Source organism: Physeter macrocephalus, chromosome 12 (genome assembly GCF_002837175.3).
Source record: "Physeter macrocephalus isolate SW-GA chromosome 12, ASM283717v5, whole genome shotgun sequence".
Classification (NCBI taxonomy): Eukaryota; Metazoa; Chordata; class Mammalia; order Artiodactyla; family Physeteridae; genus Physeter; species Physeter macrocephalus.
Genome location: NC_041225.1, coordinates 75,780,666 through 75,798,677, shown reverse-complemented (window position 1 = coordinate 75,798,677; position 18,012 = coordinate 75,780,666). Strand labels below are relative to the sequence as shown.

Sequence of the window (18,012 nt, the reverse complement as noted above, 5' to 3'; positions counted from 1 at the left end):
TGGCAGGGAATATGAAATGAGTCTTTCCCAGTGTGAGGGTCCAAGTACCTTGTTGCTTTTATGCTGGGGTCACAGTACTCAGTTGTATGGGTCTCCTAAGAAACGGACTTCAGTCTTGGCGACAAACAAACTTATTAAATAGCTGAGGCAAGAACAAGTGCAAAAATGGATTATCACATTTCTCATTGAAAAACACTATGACTAAATCTGTAGTTAATTTTACCCTTGCCTCTCAATTCATAGAACATAAGCAGTTAGATGAAGACATGCTTGCTTTTTAAGTCTAGTCTTCCTGCTTTTGCTGGTTTATTTTGTGGTATTTGTTTTGTTTGGGGTCAGGGAGGAGGACATGCCTCTGTAGATGGTCTCGGGCTAGGCGGGGCCTTCGCGACAGCCTCCCTGGGCAGGCCCAGTAACAACAGATTTATGCCTCTGTGTAAGAGCTTCCACGAGCAACACACCATTGTTACCCACCAGGCTCCTCATGAAAGGAAACCTTGTGCTGACTGCCCTGGCTGTTCTTGGCAGCATGATCTATAGAAGGAGAACAGGATGTATTTTACACTTGAGACCTGCTATCCTAGAGTATAACAACAACTCTTCTAAGTGCTCTTAATATTAAGCTAATGGAAAACATACTCTGTTTACTCACCATCAAAGTCTGTTTTTCTTCTCTCCCGCCTCCCCCAATCATCACAAACTCCAAGCCTCTAGGACACACGGAGTGTCCCTGCTCCATCTCTCCTCCACTCTGTCTCAAGGTTGACCTCTCCATGCTTGGTTAGCTCAAGGTGGACTTGGAAAAGCTAGGAACTCACCACATAAACCATACAATCCCCACGTTGCACAAAGCAAATATTTCCTTTCTCACAAAAATCTCACTGCTAGAACTGCTTGATTTACGGCTAGATTTATGTTTATCAGTGTGAGAAGTCATTTTTCCTCACCAGAGTGCAACCCAGTGCAGTAGAATAGAGAAGGTGGGCCACTTTTTTCAGGGTGCTGCTATTTTTGGAATGCTGCTTCGCTCCTTGTCATTGAACGGTAGGATTCCTTACCCTTAATGTGAGGACTTGGACAAAGTTATCTTAACCCCAGAAGTCTAATCTTTATTGCCCACTGCTTTGTGCTGTAAGAAGCCACGTCTACATGGGGTTCTCCATGGATAGAATTCCAAGTCCTGAGATGCCCAAGGTTTCCCTGTCATTGAAGGTGCTGTCATAAGAACAGAATGGGAAGAGCGGGACAGGAAATGTAGAGTGGGACTCTGCTCTAGAAGCAAAGATTCACAAATCTACTCCTTTCCTGTTACCATATTGTTTTTTGCTTGAGCTTGTCTATAAGTAAAATAAATGTATGCATGTAAACCAGCCTTGCAGATAAATCCCCCCATTTTACCAGGCTGCCAATCATATTACCAATGTTCCCCTTGCTATTTACACATCTCTTATTATAAGGCAATAATCAGACAATAGCAAACAAACAAATGAACCAAAGAAACCCCCCCCCACCCTCCACTGCCCCATACCTAAAACAAACTCCCTTCCCTTTTGTCAAAAAAGACCAAAATTAAAAACAAAACAGAACTGTGGGAAAGAACTCACCACTGTTCTTTTGATACAGGCCTTGGGCCTGTTAACTATCTGCAAGGCTGTTGTAATGATGTTAATCTATTTTAATGGAATTGAAATGTGATATCCTGTGGTTTAAGATGCGCATTGTTTATAGCTTTAGTGCTTGATTTTGGGTTTCTTTCACAGATAAACTTCTGCACTGGAGGGGCCTCTCCTCCCCTCGTTCTACACATGGAGCTCTAATCCCCACGCCCGGGATGAGTGCAGAATATGCCCCGCAGGGTATTTGTAAGTTGAGCATTATTTCTTCTACAAACGTCCTTGTGTGTAGAGATGAGAGTTTCTGGAAATTACCCTTACTTTTTAAGTACTGAAAGGAGTTATTTCCAAAATACATTGGCATCTGCATATGTATATTCCATTACTCACTTGGCACCCAGCTCCCCCAATCCATTCAGCCCCAAGTGGCTTTTTTCCCTCCCCTTTTTCTCTCTCTCCTTACTGAAGGCATGGGGCTGAAAGCAGCTCAGCCCTGCGGGTCTCCTCCCCAGGGTCTTGTGTGGCTCCATGGCTGGTGACTGCATACATCTGTGTGTTCAGGGCCCATTGTATTGCTGGACATTCACTCCAATGGCCTCATTTAGGACTTCGGATTTACTCCATGGCATATGTCTTTGGCAGAGGCCAGAACCGAAGGGAGTCAGTCAGTTCACAGTTACTCTAGAGTTATCCTCATGCATGTTATATATGCATTTACGTGTGTATTTAAACATGGTATATTTTAATATATGCATCGTACATTATATATGTGCATACATATATGATTTCTATTTGTTTTTCTCCTAGATTTAGAGAAAAATGCATAGCATTATTGCTAAAATTCAAAGATGCCACCCCCCCACCCCTGCCATCACTACGACTACCACCATCCAGTTACTTGTTTAAGCCAACTTTTATAGTGGGGACCTTCTTATGAAATTTAGATTTGTATGTTTATAAAAATGTTTTTTGGAAAAAAATGTTTTTGAAAGATGTTGTTTTAGAAGGTAATACAGTTTGCTTCTCTCTGTAGGAATAAATGGTATGAGTCATGCATGGCTAAAAAGTCAAATGGGGGGGGAGGGGGAGGGGGCCGGTGGATTGATTCCACCCCAAACACAAAAAAGTAGGTTCAAGAAGAAAAGAAGTGTGGCATCTAATTTGTATTTAAAGAAATTATTTTTATTTTTAAAGTAAATGAAAAAATAACATTTTGTGGAAAGAAAAAAAGGAAGGGAATGATGTGTCATGGAGAGGGAATAACAGAGAGCAAGATGCAGGAGTTGGGGCCTTAAAGGTGACTGGTTTTCAGATGGGAGGTCAACTAGACCCAACCTTCTCGTGAATGGTGTCTGCAGGGCAGGGCCTACGCCCTGAGATCGATTAGACTCGAAGCTAGTTGTTTAGCTTTATTAACTCCTAGGTAATCCCAGGTAACAAAGAGTTATTGTATGAATTTCACAAGCCCTGAGGTCCTGAGGGCTGGGTGGTGCAGGGGTTAAAAGCACCTCCCCGCCTCGCACTGCCCCCTCCCCCCCCCCCCACAAGCCTAGCTGGGCAGAAGCCTGGGTTAGGTCACCGATTGTACAGAGTTTAGGGGTTTGGACTCATGGTTTCAAGTCCCTACATGCTGACTGGGTGGAGAGAACTCACCTCGTTTTGCTGGGGGTGCCTGGGGCCCTTACTTGGCTGTGGGAACAGAGCCACCCTTGGAGGGAAGAGGTAGGAAGGGAGTGAGTTCTCTCTCTTCCTCTGGATCCTCCTGAGGGCAGGGAGTTTGATCTAGGGGGTGGGAAACCAGTAGCCTGATAAGGAGCCCCTGTCTTCTCCCCGCTTCCGGCAATGGGAGGGAGCCTAGTTTGCTGGTGCCCAGGCTGGCAGGACCAGTTTAGGAGTGACCGGAACAAGGTATGTGGAAATGGGTTGTAGGGATCCAGAAAGTTTTGAAGCAAAACTGACCCGCACCCCACTCAGCTGCCTTAACCAGTGCCCTTGGCTTTCAGAGCATTTAGCGCTGACCTTGTGGCCTCCCTGCTGGGTGGACCATGGGCAAGGGCCTTCAAATCACCCCCTCTTGCTTTCTTCTAACCAGGGCCTCCCCTTGGCCTGGGAAAGCCCGGATTCTGGATTCCAGTCTTTCCTCCAGAAGCCCGTGTGGGTGTGTAACGTGTGGTTAGTCATAATCCGTGGTAACTAATCAAGCCCGGTAACAAGGAAAACTCACATCCGTGTTGGACCCGATAGATTACAGAGAGCTTTTATATATGTTTGTCATTTGAGCCTCACAATTCTTTAAGGTACTGTTTTTTACGCTCATTTTCCAGATAGGAAACCTAAGACTCGGAGAAATTAAATGACTGTCCCAGAGCTACCAGCTAGTAAATAGTAGAGCCAGGGGTCCCTCATAAGACGTCACTCTTCTAAATCATGACTCTTGAGCCTTGGTGACAAACTGGGAATGGGGTTATTCCTTTCCATACAATAAAATGAAATAAAGTAAAAGCTGTAGGTGAGCTCATAGCTGATTTTAACCGTTTTGATGCCTCAAGTTCCCATGCTCGGGGCCAGGTCTCCGTTTATTGCTCTAAATCAAAACGATCCCAGTGAATGCCCAATGAGGCTCTCAAATTGAGAAGTTGATTTTCATCAGAGTAAATGAAGAATATTATTATATTTTACACGTCAATAAATCAATGTAGCCCTAATTTTTGCCACACAGGAAATCAATTCTGGTCTTTCTAAACCATCAAAGATGTTATGAACAAAGTAATTTCACAAATTACGGCAAGTAACACATTTATTGATGACTGCAGTTTAGGAATTTAGAATCTGTGAGCACTGTAATATAATATGGTATACTGGCATGAGCTGAGTGAAATACAGATTATATGGTGAAACTGTAATGCATCATTTGCTATTAGTGGACTGGTAATAATTACCAGTTTCAAAGCAGCTCTTTCCATGTAATCTTTAGTCTCAATCGTAACAGCCCTTCTCATTGACATTATGATTACACTAGCTGCCCTCATGATCTAGAATATCTAGTTGATGGGAATACTAAAATGCGGTAGCGAAAACTGTATGTTGTATGCTCATTATAAGATACAATGCCATTTTCTCTAACCTGATGTATGAGAGAGAGGGGAGGGTAACAGCACAGTGTTAACATATTGTAGCATGATCACACAGCTTTGAAAACAAAATTTTAGGAAGCTCAGTGCAGCAAAATAAAATGGACTTTTCTCATTTAAGCCTTTTCAGAAGGATCCAGATGAGATCCTTGATGTGGTGCTATATAGATTTCGGCATTTATCAATGGCTGCATTCATAGTGCATGCAAAACTAGCATGGCTAATTATGGGTCCAGTCCTGGGTTTCAATAGAATATTATAAGGTAAAATATGATTTAAAGGCATTTGTAGTGATGAAAGTGTTAACGACTTGCTTCAGCTGACAAATCTCCTTTTTACTTACCCAATTCAGATTGTCAGGCTAAATGTATGATAATAACACAGAGTCCTAGAGAGGCAAAGGAGAAAGCCACAGAGGGTCACGGTAGTTGGAACTAGATAGTTTTTTTCCTGCCTATTTAGGACCCAAGTCATTGTTCAACAACAACAAAAAATTTATGAAAATATTCTCAATGATGCTTTTTATTTCCCTTTGAAGAGAGGAGGCAAACAAAAATAGGCAGGCGCAGTGGTTGAGAGTCCGCCTGCCGATGCAGGGGACGCGGGTTCATGCCCCGGTCCGGGAAGATCCCCCATGCCGCGGAGCACCTGGGCCCGTGAGCCATGGCCGCTGAGCCTGCGCATCCGGAGCCTGTGCTCCACAACGGGAGACATGGCCGCTGTGCCTGCGCATCCGGAGCCTGTGCTCCACAACGGGAGAGGCCACAACAGTGAGAGAGGCCCACATACCGCAAAAGAAAAAACAAAACAAACAAACAAAAAACAAAACCAACCAAACAAACAAAAAAAATAGGCAGATAATGTGATACTAATGTCAGCGTTTTCTTTCAAAATCTTTCTGCCTTTTTTTCCCCCCCTCCACATTAGCCAATGTTTGAAACCTAATTTTGGTATCTTATCATCTAATCTTGTTAAAGAGATTTACCCAGGAGTGGGATATATTGAGTGAGATTATAAATGCATTGTAAAGTAAATTACAAGGTCAGGGCAGGGAGTCCATTATTCAGACAAGTGCTTGAGTAAGGCTGGCTTGTTTTGGAATATGAGTGTTTGGGGCTCCTGAGAAGATGCTGCCAGCTTTTCCGACTTGCTAAATGGAGGAATTGTAATTGATTAATTCCTCTTTCCCACTCTTTAACTCCATGGTGAATTTTTTCCTTTTTCAAAAGTTACTGACAAATACTATCTGTGGCCTTAAGGAACTCCTCTTAAAAAGGGGGACTAAAGTGTATTTCTCATTTGTGCTTTATACAGTGTCTTTTTTGGAATTCCTGGGAAGTTACTGATTTTTCTCATCCTAGTCCTTTGGCCACCAGCATCTGAGCCCTTTTTAATGCTGAGTTGACTGGTAAACTGTTAGTTACTCCCTTGTTATATGTGTTTTTTAGTTTAGCTAACACCGAAAAGGAATGATTGGGAAGTCAAGCTGGCCCCTCTTTGCCACAGCGGCATTTCCCACTCTCGGGTTCTTTTCAGCGAGAGAGAAATAATGTGACTTAAGCAGGGCCCCTCTCCAGACGGCTTGGCTACTGGCCAAAGAGTTGACTAGCTGAACTGTATCTTTCTGTTTCTTTCTCAACTGGAGCTGAGGCTCAGCTGAGGGCGCAGGATGTTGTATAATTTGGTTCACGTTGTTAGCCTCTCAAAATAATGAGGAGGAGGCTAGTGTAGCATTTCTCAGCCTGCTGCCCTTCATGGTGCTGGCTGCTTTAACTGTTCTTAAACTAGGATGCTGTGTCTGCTTAAGTTGGCACTAGACACTCCACCTAACTTCTCTAGACTCGCATTTGTTTGACTGGGGGGACAACTCCTAAAGATTTGATACGGCCTGTTGGTTAAATCTGAATTAAATTTCTCTATTGAGATTTTTTTGTAACAGCCCTTGAGATAAAAATGGGAATCCCCGTGGGGTGTTGTGGAACCAGAATTGGGACTACCTGACCCTCACACAGGCTGGGATTGTGAGGATGTTGCTAGTATCTCTTCCACGTAATTATTTCATGAGTACCTTCTCATTTTTAACAATATCAACAATTAGTGTGTTTTAGGCTAAGATTAAAAGCATCTCTAGGGCCATAGAGAATTGTAATGAGTTGACCTTCTCTTTTTTCATATCTCCATGAAATGATTGCCTATTTAGAAAGTTCACCTGCTACCCAGGGGGATTTAGGAAGCAGGAAAGTTTCCCTTAGGCCAGCCGGTCCAAATCCCTCACTTAACGGACAAGGAAAACAGAGGCACAGAGATGAAATGGCTTGCCCCAAAACACAGCTGGTGAAAGACTGGAAAGTTCAGAAGATGTTTGCTGAATTTCTCTAGAATGTAGGGATCCTCATCCTCAAGCTTGAATCGGTCTAGATCTTTCTACCTTGAAGACTGGATTTAAAATTCTTAGAACTGAGTCAAATGGCAGGAAGACTGATTTGACAAATTTTTATTGGGCACCAACCTCCAGATGTGCCAGCACCATCTAGGCACGGGGGATAAGGTCAGTGAGGGCTTAGGCCGTGGGGTTGAGGGCTGGGGGCAGGGAAGGCTGGAGGTGGAACATAAATAAGCAATTGCTGATGCCCTCCTTGGTGATTAAACATTGATGTTGGTGTTGTATTATTTTGCAGGTAAAGATGAGCCCAGCAGCTACACATGTACAACTTGCAAACAGCCATTCACCAGTGCATGGTTTCTCTTGCAACACGCACAGAACACTCATGGATTAAGAATCTACTTAGAAAGCGAACACGGAAGTCCCCTGACCCCGCGGGTTGGTATCCCTTCAGGACTAGGTGCAGAATGTCCTTCCCAGCCACCTCTCCATGGGATTCATATTGCAGACAATAACCCCTTTAACCTGCTAAGAATACCAGGATCAGTATCCAGAGAGGCTTCCGGCCTGGCAGAAGGGCGCTTTCCACCCACTCCCCCCCTGTTTAGTCCACCACCGAGACATCACTTGGACCCCCACCGCATAGAGCGCCTGGGGGCGGAAGAGATGGCCCTGGCCACCCATCACCCGAGTGCCTTTGACAGGGTGCTGCGGTTGAATCCAATGGCTATGGAGCCTCCTGCCATGGATTTCTCTAGGAGACTTAGAGAGCTGGCAGGGAACACGTCTAGCCCACCGCTGTCCCCAGGCCGGCCCAGCCCTATGCAAAGGTTACTGCAACCATTCCAGCCAGGTAGCAAGCCGCCCTTCCTGGCGACGCCCCCACTCCCTCCTCTGCAATCCGCCCCTCCTCCCTCCCAGCCCCCGGTCAAGTCCAAGTCATGCGAGTTCTGCGGCAAGACGTTCAAATTTCAGAGCAACCTGGTGGTGCATCGGCGCAGCCACACGGGCGAGAAGCCCTACAAGTGCAACCTGTGCGACCACGCGTGCACACAGGCCAGCAAACTGAAGCGCCACATGAAGACGCACATGCACAAGTCGTCCCCCATGACGGTCAAGTCCGACGACGGCCTCTCCACCGCCAGCTCCCCGGAACCCGGCACCAGCGACCTGGTGGGCAGCGCCAGCAGCGCGCTCAAGTCCGTGGTGGCCAAGTTCAAGAGCGAGAACGACCCCAACTTGATCCCGGAGAATGGGGACGAGGAGGAAGAGGAGGACGACGAGGAAGAGGAAGAAGAGGAGGAAGAGGAGGAGGAGGAGCTGACAGAGAGCGAGAGGGTGGACTACGGCTTCGGGCTGAGCCTGGAGGCAGCGCGCCACCACGAGAACAGCTCGCGGGGCGCGGTGGTGGGCGTGGGCGACGAGGGCCGTGCCCTGCCCGACGTCATGCAGGGCATGGTGCTCAGCTCCATGCAGCACTTCAGCGAGGCCTTCCACCAGGTCCTGGGCGAGAAGCATAAGCGCGGCCACCTGGCCGAGGCCGAGGGCCACAGGGACACATGCGACGAAGACTCGGTGGCCGGCGAGTCGGACCGCATAGACGATGGCACTGTTAACGGCCGCGGCTGCTCCCCGGGCGAGTCGGCCTCGGGGGGCCTGTCCAAAAAGCTGCTGCTGGGCAGCCCCAGCTCGCTGAGCCCCTTCTCCAAGCGCATCAAGCTCGAGAAGGAGTTCGACCTGCCCCCGGCCGCGATGCCCAACACGGAGAATGTGTACTCGCAGTGGCTCGCCGGCTACGCGGCCTCCAGGCAGCTCAAAGATCCCTTCCTTAGCTTCGGAGACTCCAGACAATCGCCTTTCGCCTCCTCGTCGGAGCACTCCTCGGAGAACGGAAGCTTGCGCTTCTCCACGCCGCCCGGGGAGCTGGACGGAGGGATCTCGGGGCGCAGCGGCACGGGAAGTGGAGGGAGCACGCCCCATATTAGTGGTCCGGGCCCGGGCAGGCCCAGCTCAAAAGAGGGCAGACGCAGCGACACTTGTGAGTACTGTGGGAAAGTCTTCAAGAACTGTAGCAATCTCACTGTCCACAGGAGAAGCCACACGGGCGAAAGGCCTTATAAATGCGAGCTGTGCAACTATGCCTGTGCCCAGAGTAGCAAGCTCACCAGGCACATGAAAACGCATGGCCAGGTGGGGAAGGACGTTTACAAATGTGAAATTTGTAAGATGCCTTTTAGCGTGTACAGTACCCTGGAGAAACACATGAAAAAATGGCACAGTGATCGAGTGTTGAATAATGATATAAAAACTGAATAGAGGTATATTAATACCCCTCCCTCACTCCCACCTGCCACCTCCTTTTTTCATCACCCTCCCCTTTCCCCATCGCCCTCCAGCCCCACACCCTGTAGGATTTTTTTCTAGTCCCATGTGATTTAAACATACAAACAAACAAACAGAAGTAACGGAAGCTAAGAATATGAGAGTGCTTGTCACCAGCACACCTGTTTTGTTTTGTTTTTTTTCTTTTTCTTTTTCTTTTTTTCCTTTATGTTCTCACCGTTTGAATGCATGATCTGTATGGGGCAATACTATTGCATTTTACGCAAACTTTGAGCCTTTCTCTTGTGCAATAATTTACATGTTGTGTATGTTTTTTTTTTTTTTTTAAACTTAGACAGCATGTATGGTATGTTATGGCTATTTTAAATTGTCCCCGATTCGTTGCTGAGAAAACATGTTGCTGTTTCCAGTTCCGTTCTGAGAGAAAAAGAGAGAGAGAGAGAAAAAGACCATGCTGCATACATTCTGTAATACATATCATGTACAGTTTTCTTTTATAACATGAGGAGGGAAAACAGTCTTTGGATTAACCCTCTATAGACAGAATAGATGGCACTGAAAGCAAATCTCTACAAGCTAAATGTCTGTCTCTAAAGGGTTAAATATATCAATTGGAGATGAAGGAAAGGCCTTGAATTGACAAATTAACGGAAAAATAAAACAAGTTTATTCTATCATTTGGTTTTAAAATATGAGTGCCTTGGATCTATTAAAACCACATTGATGGTTCTTTCTACTTGTTATAAACTTGTAGCTTAATTCAGCATTGGGTGAGGTAATAAACCTTAGGACCTAGAGTATAATTCTATATTGTATTTCTCACAACAATGGCTACCTAAAAATATGACCCATTATGTCCTAGTTAATCATCATTTTCCCTTTCGTTTAATCTTGTAAGCAAAACTGATTATACCAGTATAAAAGCTATTTTGCTCCTGATGAGAGCTTAAAAGAAATGGGCTCTTTTGCCCAAAGTTTTATTTTTTTTTAATGATGATTAAATTGAATGTGCAACGTGCAAAAGCTCTGGAACACGATTAAATACATTAGTAAGGAATTCATTTTATGAAGATAACTTGTTTTAAATAATGTCTTTTGAAAAAAATTCTGGCACTAGAAGAAATAGATCCAGATCTACTTGGTTGTCAAATGGACAATCAAATGATAAACTTTAAGACCTCGAATAGCATGTTAAAAAGAAGAGACTGACAATAAGTTTTGACAGAGGGTAACAGAGGAAAAAAATATGTGATTTATTAGCACAATGTGGTACTATTTGCCATTTTAAACTAGAACAGGTGTATAAGCTAATATTGATACAATGATGATTAACTATGAATTCTTAAGACTTGCGTTTAAATGTGACATTCTTAAAAAAAGAAGAGAAAGAATTTTAAGAGTAGCAGTATATATGTCTGTGCTCCCTAAAATTTGTACTTCATTTCTTTTCCATACACTGTGTGCTATTTGTGTTAACATGAAAGAGGATTCATTGTTTTTATTTTTATTTTTTTAATTTTTTCTTTTTTATTAAGCTAGCATCTGCCCCAGTTGGTGTTCAAATAGCACTTGACTCTGCCTGTAATATCTGTATCTTTTCTCTAATCAGAGATACAGAGGTTGAGTATAAAATAAACCTGCTCAGATAGGACAATTAAGTGCACTGTACAATTTTCCCAGTTTACAGGTCTATACTTAAGGGAAAAGTTGCAAGAATGCTGAAAAAAATAATTTGAACACAATCTCATTGATGAGCATTTTTAAAAAAAAAAACTAAAAAAAAATCTTTGCCCGCCATTTACTTGACTAATGAGCTTACTTACTCGGACTCAACATTGCAAGCGCTGTGAATGGAAAACAGAATACACTTAACATAGAAATGAATGATTGCTTTCGCTTCTACAGTGCAAGGATTTTTTTGTACAAAACTTTTTTAAATATAAATGTTAAGAAAAAAAGAATTTTTTAAAAAAACACTTCATTATGTTTAGGGGGGAACTGCATTTTAGGGTTCCATTGTCTTGGTGGTGTTACAAGACTTGTTATCCATTTAAAAATGGTAGTGGAAATTCTATGCCTTGGATACACACCGCTCTTCAGGTTGTAAAAAAGAAAAACATACATTGGGGAAAGGTTTAAGATTATATAGTACTTAAATATAGGAAAATGCACACTCATGTTGATTCCTATGCTAAAACACATTTATGGTCTTTTTTCTGTATTTCTAGAATGGTATTTGAATTAAATGTTCATCTAGTGTTAGGCACTATAGTATTTATATTGAAGCTTGTATTTTTAACTGTTGCTTGTTCTCTTAAAAGGTATCAATGTACCTTTTTTGGTAGTGGAAAAAAAAAGACAGGCTGCCACAGTATATTTTTTTAATTTGGCAGGATAATATAGTGCAAATTATTTGTATGCTTCAAAAAAAAAAAAAAGAGAAACAAAAAAGTGTGACATTGTACAGATGAGAAGCCATATAATGGCGGTTTGGGGGAGCCTGCTAGAATGTCACACGGATGGCTGTCATAGGGGTTGTACATATCCTTTTTTGTTCCTTTTTCCTGCTGCCATGCTGTATGCAGTACTGCAAGCTAATAACGTTGGTTTGTTATGTAGTGTGCTTTTTGTCCCTTTCCTTCTATCACCCTACATTCCAGCATCTTACCTTCATATGCAGTAAAAAGAAAGAAAGAAAAAAAAAAAGGAGAAAAAAAAAACCAATGTTTTGCAGTTTTTTTCATTGCCAAAAACTAAATGGTGCTTTATATTTAGATTGGAAAGAATTTCATATGCAAAGCATATTAAAGAGAAAGCCCGCTTTAGTCAATACTTTTTTGTAAATGGCAATGCAGAATATTTTGTTATTGGCCTTTTCTATTCCTGTAATGAAAGCTGTTTGTCGTAACTTGAAATTTTATCTTTTACTATGGGAGTCACTATTTATTATTGCTTATGTGCCCTGTTCAAAACAGAGGCACTTAATTTGATCTTTTATTTTTCTTTGTTTTTATTTTTTTTTTTATTTGGATGACCAAAGGTCATTACAACCTGGCTTTTTATTGTATTTGTTTCTGGTCTTTGTTAAGTTCTATTGGAAAAACCACTGTCTGTGTTTTTTTGGCAGTTGTCTGCATTAACCTGTTCATACACCCATTTTGTCCCTTTATTGAAAAAAATAAAAAAATTAAAGTACACAATGTAAGCTTCTTGTGTCCTCATTTGACACACTCTGTAAATTACTTTCAAGAAAATAACAGGTTTTAAGAGAAGGCCAGTCAGTCTTTTTCAAGATTATTTCTATGGGCATTTTGATGCGTGTATTATACCCTAAAGGAACATAAAATACTTACTATATTAAAATAGACATATCTCAAGCCATGGAAATAGTTTAGACTTTATAATTCTAGAATAATTTTCGAGAAATGGAAAGTGTTTTCAGTATGATGTTAAAAACTTCCCCTCCATCTCTTAGCAGTAGCCCATTCAGATATAAATGAAAAACTTACTGATAATAGCATCTTAAACCTTTATTCCCTTTGGATTTTTTTGTGTTCTTGTTGTCTAAAAGTTCTTTTCTACTCTCCCATCATGCCCTATCTTAGAACATAATGTAAAAAAGTTTTTTTTTTAATCAGCTCTTTTGTTTCCACATAAGAGTCTTTCCTCATACCAAAAATAATCCCACCCCTCAAATCTAAAAATCCAGAAATGAAAGCATCAGGTAAAAGAGAGAGGGGGGGGAAAAAAAGAAAGCAAGCAAGCAGTAACTAGGAGTTTAGCCAGCTTTGGCCAAATCTGTGGAATCAGCCACTAATTGCCTGAGATATATGGTGGTTTGCTTTGTGATTCTGAGATCCTAGGGACCCTAGTTGGGACAGATGTTGTAGCTGTTTTTATAGGGTCTTCCTGGTTGATAGAAAATGAGGGTGGGAATACCCTTCAATTATCTTTTGGCCAACCAACAGATTTATAAAATGAAGCGACGTCTTTGAAAAGCAAGTTAGGTCTGTTTTAAAAACCCCTTCTTAGAAATCTGTGTTGTCAGTTTTACAAATACTGCATGTTGCAGCATCTATTTGCTTTATTAAAACACATACCTCTGTGACACTGTCTCCCTGTTCCCAGTGTAGATGAATGGATACGACATTGTTCTTCTTTTTGTAAAAACCCAAACAAAAACCGTTCTGTTGTCTTGTGGTAGCATTTCTGTTGCTCAGTTCTTATGCCCTGGTGCCTTGTGAGGTGGCCTTTTCACAGAATGCCTTTTATCTGAGGCAAGAATTGTTTTATCTTTCTAAAATATAGAGAAAGTAAGTGTATCTTTTTAAAGTCTGTTTGGGTGGGAAGCAGAGAGTGGAGGCAGAGAGGAATCCGGTAAGAGATGATTTGGGAGAGCATTAATGGTACAGAAGCTGGGATGGAATGAGGGGGTACTTGCAGAACTTGATAATTGGCAGTGAAGTGAGGGGTGATATATGTGTTTTAGATGAGTTTAACTTCACAAATGAGTCCAGAATGCTGTTCAAGACAGATAGAAATATTCTTCAAGTGCCATGCCAGTTTCAGACATGGTGACTTCTGCACCACCATATTAAATGTCCATAAAACCGCTGTGTGTTCCTATTACTCTTTTATTAGGAGCTATGAGTACAGCTGTGCAGGTTTTATATACAGTATTCATTTAAATTTTCTCAGTATATGATGCTCTTAGTGTAATTAGGTTTTGCATCCTGACAGACAGAATTAATGGTGGATACTGTATGCTTGTATGCTCAAATTTCTTAAATGGGGAATGGGGAGGGTGCAAACATCTGGTGATAAATCACAGATTATGTTTGATTTACATGGTCCCAAAGTTAAATAAATTTATTGGGAGACAGGTTCTTCAGGGTTCTCAGTCTCCTGACTTATTGAAGCCCTCTTATAAAATATTATTTCTGAAGCTGTGTGAACAATAGAAGCCTGAAAACCTAGGCAACAAGAATATAACTTATAAATGACATCTTGTGTCTGGAACCCTAAAATTAAAAATCTTAATATAAAATAACAAAAAACATTTCCAACAGTAGGATGAATTCATGATAAAGCTTTAAAACGAGGAACTACTAAGACATGAACACATTTCAAAATTCTCAACTTTTTATGTGACACCCCTGACGTGTTGAATGCAATGTTCTCTACATACTTGAACTCCTAAAGCTTAACATGTTCCTTTTTATCTTCATTTTGAGAACAATTTAATAAACAGGAATACAGTAAATACTATTTCTCACAGATTTTAACCCAGACACTCTCCAGTACATGTACTACCTTCATCCTGAAACCAGTAACTCTCCTCTCTCTGCTTAGGACCTACAAAAAGAGTGAGATGAACATATTTTAAAGGTTGCTAAGAAGTGAGGTGAACGCTTGGGTCTTCGTTTGTACCAGCAATGGCAGGAAGTGTGAAGTAGCTGAGTTTTTCCCAGGGCATTCTGTGATAGAACTGTTTATTTAAATACCATTTTTGTATATGCAATAAGTTCATACTGTATATATTCATAATGCTTGAAGTGAGGACTTGAAAGGAAGTGGCGGCGGGGGCTAGATATCATTTCATTTGGAGAAATAAGGAAATGAGCTGGTTTATTCACAGACACTAAAAGTTTGTTAAAAGGTACTGGGATATTTCAGGCCTTCCTGGAAAGGAGTTGAGAAGCCTCAGGCCCCATTCTGTCCTGCGACAAACACTTTACTCTCAGAGAGTGAGGGAGGAAATAACAGTGTTTTCGTTTTTTAAACCCCTCCCCTGCTCCATACACACAAACATGATTTCTTATGACTGTGTTGTAGTCGTGTGTTCTTCATTATGATTCTGTTACTCCATTGTCCCTGGGCCTGGTGTGTTCAAGAATGTACACATCCTATGCTCTTTTTTTCAGACTACTTCCCATTTAAAAAAAAAAAAAAAACTGTGGGACTTTTGCTGGTATGAGGATGGGATTGGCAGTGTGCTTTAAACCTGCTTGGAAAAATGTTTTATAAAAGACTGTTAACTTTTTAAAGCATTAGCCACTTAGCAAATTTTCCTAAGTGTCTCCTAAGGCCCTGCAGCTTTCCCAATTAACAATAAATGAACCCATTTTTAGAGACATGGACATCAGAACACATAGATGGAGCTGGGATTATGTACGTTTATTCCAGGGTTGCTTTAGCTACAAATCGTAGACATGGGTTGGTGGGTCTGTTCTTTTGCTTGCTGTCATCTTGTTATCCTATTAGCCCGCTGTTTCATTTAGTAAAACACATGGCCAGTGAATCAGCCTTTAAGGGGATGGGCCTATTTCTCTCTCTCTCTCTATTTCCCAGTGTCATTCATGATCATGGGATGCGATCAATTCCTCCCTTTCACATGGGAAAGGAGACCGATACAGTTCACGTGGGTCCATTGTATTCAAGAACCTAAACTTGGCTGAAGGCAACTCAATGGTTGATCCAAATACTGTTTTCCCTTTCGGTAAAGTGATAAAGGGAGCATTTATCAGGTCTTTATGAGATGGCAGAAAAGGCAAATTAAGCCATTTCCCCAAAGTCTATCCTTTAAAGCAGGACCCCCAAACCCATAGGGGGGCTGTGCTTTTAAATAACAGTGGATGTGGTACATGCCCATGCTAGCTATACTTTGTCTGTTAGGATTTTAAATATTGGTAGGAGGTCTGACAAAGGGGTTTGATGGGGGTATCAGCGAAAGGGGCCTCAACGACAGTGACTTAGGGCTGGGCTGGGAATGGAATTCCCAAGAGCCCACCTGGACACAGCAGGCCCCTCAGCCCAGGTCTCCACTGCTCAGGGGGGGGATTCGAGAAAGCAGCTGAGCTCCAGACCCTGGGCCTCCTGCGGCGCCAAGTCAGGGGAGAGGAGGCCCCAGGCCCCTGCTTCGGGTCGCCATGGCAACGAGGCCTGGAATGCCACAGTCGTAGCCCTCTTCCTCGGCACATCCGGACTCCCAGTTCTGCTGCTTCGAGTCAATGTACAAAGCAAGGGAGGAGCCCTGGAGGAAAATAACCACTCCCTTCTTCCCTTCACCACTGCCTTGTCCCCTTACAAAAAAGAAAAAAAAGAAAAGAAAACTGCATGTTTGAAAGAAACTACAGGCAGTTTTTGGTGCCATTTGGGAGCAACTATTTTGAGTTCTGGTTTCCTCTTCAGAGATTTGTTCGCCTCTTGTAAATCGTTGGCTGCTTTGACGTTGAACTTGATGACATTTCATGTTTTCGTTGTGCTGCTTTTACATCAATTTTGATTTTTTTGTTTCTTTATAATTTTATTATTATTTTAAGGAAATGTCCCCCTCCCTCCTCCTTCCCCTGTTCTCCTCAACCAAAGGACTGTTTCCTACTCAGTTTTCTCAGTCATAAGGGAAAGTGTTTCCTTCCAGGTGTGTCCCCAGCTTATTAGGACTGTCCTATGATCGGGGAGGGGGTCTGGGTCCTTTGGGGGAAGGCGGGGAGGCATGGGGAAGGCACTCAGAGGTCAGAGATTTCGGGGAGGTGGGGGAGATTGAGTTTGAAATCATGTTTAAGATGCCGGTGGCTCAACCTGTGCTTGATTTAAGTTATACTTTTAAAAAGCTAGTTAGAGAACAGAAAATGACTGGGCCAAGTCACACCTGTACTTTTTTTTTCCCCCTCCTCTGTCTCCAACCTCTTTCTAGGTTCTTCACACACCCCCGTTCGGCGTAGTACCCAGAGAGCTCAAGATGTGTGGCAGTTTTCGGATGGAAGCTCGAGAGCCCTTAAGTTCTGAGAAAATTTGAACCCCCAGGGGCGGGGTGGACGTGTGCCGCCCAGCCGACATCTGCGTGGTCTGTCATCCTGCTAGTTTGTGATGTTTTCTGACAGTAGCCTCCAAGAAGCCGTTGTGCGAAGACAGAGTCCTGCAGCGTCCTTCCTACCTGGGCCTGCAGTGCCATTTTATTTATATTTTTTAATAAAAAGTAAAAACAAAAAAACAGACCCACATTGGAACAGTGAATCAGTCCCATATTGAGGGCCCATGGACCATCGCTGTCCTGAGTGCCGTCCTGGCCCTTCTGAGACCAGCCAACCTAATTCCCCGTATTGTGGAAATGCGCATGAGTCCCCCAGACCCCTTGTTTCTATACATTCTATGTTGTCTTTTAAAAAGTGTGCTTAACATTGACACAATAAATGTTGGAGCTTTAGGTGGTGTTTGCTTGTTCTTTAATTATTAATGCTTATAAGACAATGCAGCTGCTTAAGACTGTATTTTTGTACCCGTTTTTGCAGACACCCATTGGTTGAGAAGGAGGAACAGATTTGAGGGATGGGTAGGAGGTGTAGGAAGGGAAATAGGTTACTGCTTATCAGATGGCATAAATTTTCAAGGAGAATCAAAATGCAAAACTTGGGAATAAATCATAGCAATATCATAATTAATGTAGTAGTAGTGTCGCTGTTTATTAACGCTAAAGTGTGGTTTTCCTAACTGTCTGACATAATTTGCATACCATTAAATAATGCATAATATGGCATGCTGA

General features: G+C 42.6%; 1 protein-coding gene across 7 annotated transcripts in view; it reads left to right on the top strand.

The window, feature by feature from the left end:
- The window catches only part of BCL11A (BCL11 transcription factor A), a 97,102-nt gene extending 79,426 nt beyond the window's left edge, over positions 1-17,676 (top strand). Inside the window, exons 3-6 of one of the 7 annotated variants that reach the window (XM_055089194.1) lie at positions 1,761-1,862; positions 7,423-7,565; positions 8,103-9,165; positions 17,167-17,676. In XM_055089194.1, the coding sequence (XP_054945169.1) occupies positions 1,761-1,862; positions 7,423-7,565; positions 8,103-9,165; positions 17,167-17,258 (1,400 nt within the window). In that variant the 3' untranslated portion in view covers positions 17,259-17,676. Of the gene's footprint in view, positions 1-1,760; positions 1,863-7,422; positions 9,465-17,166 lie in introns of those variants that run through there. The other 6 variants (XM_024133539.2, XM_024133538.2, XM_055089192.1 and 3 more) reach the window with 6 other exon arrangements.
- The last annotated feature ends 336 nt before the right edge of the window (positions 17,677-18,012 follow it).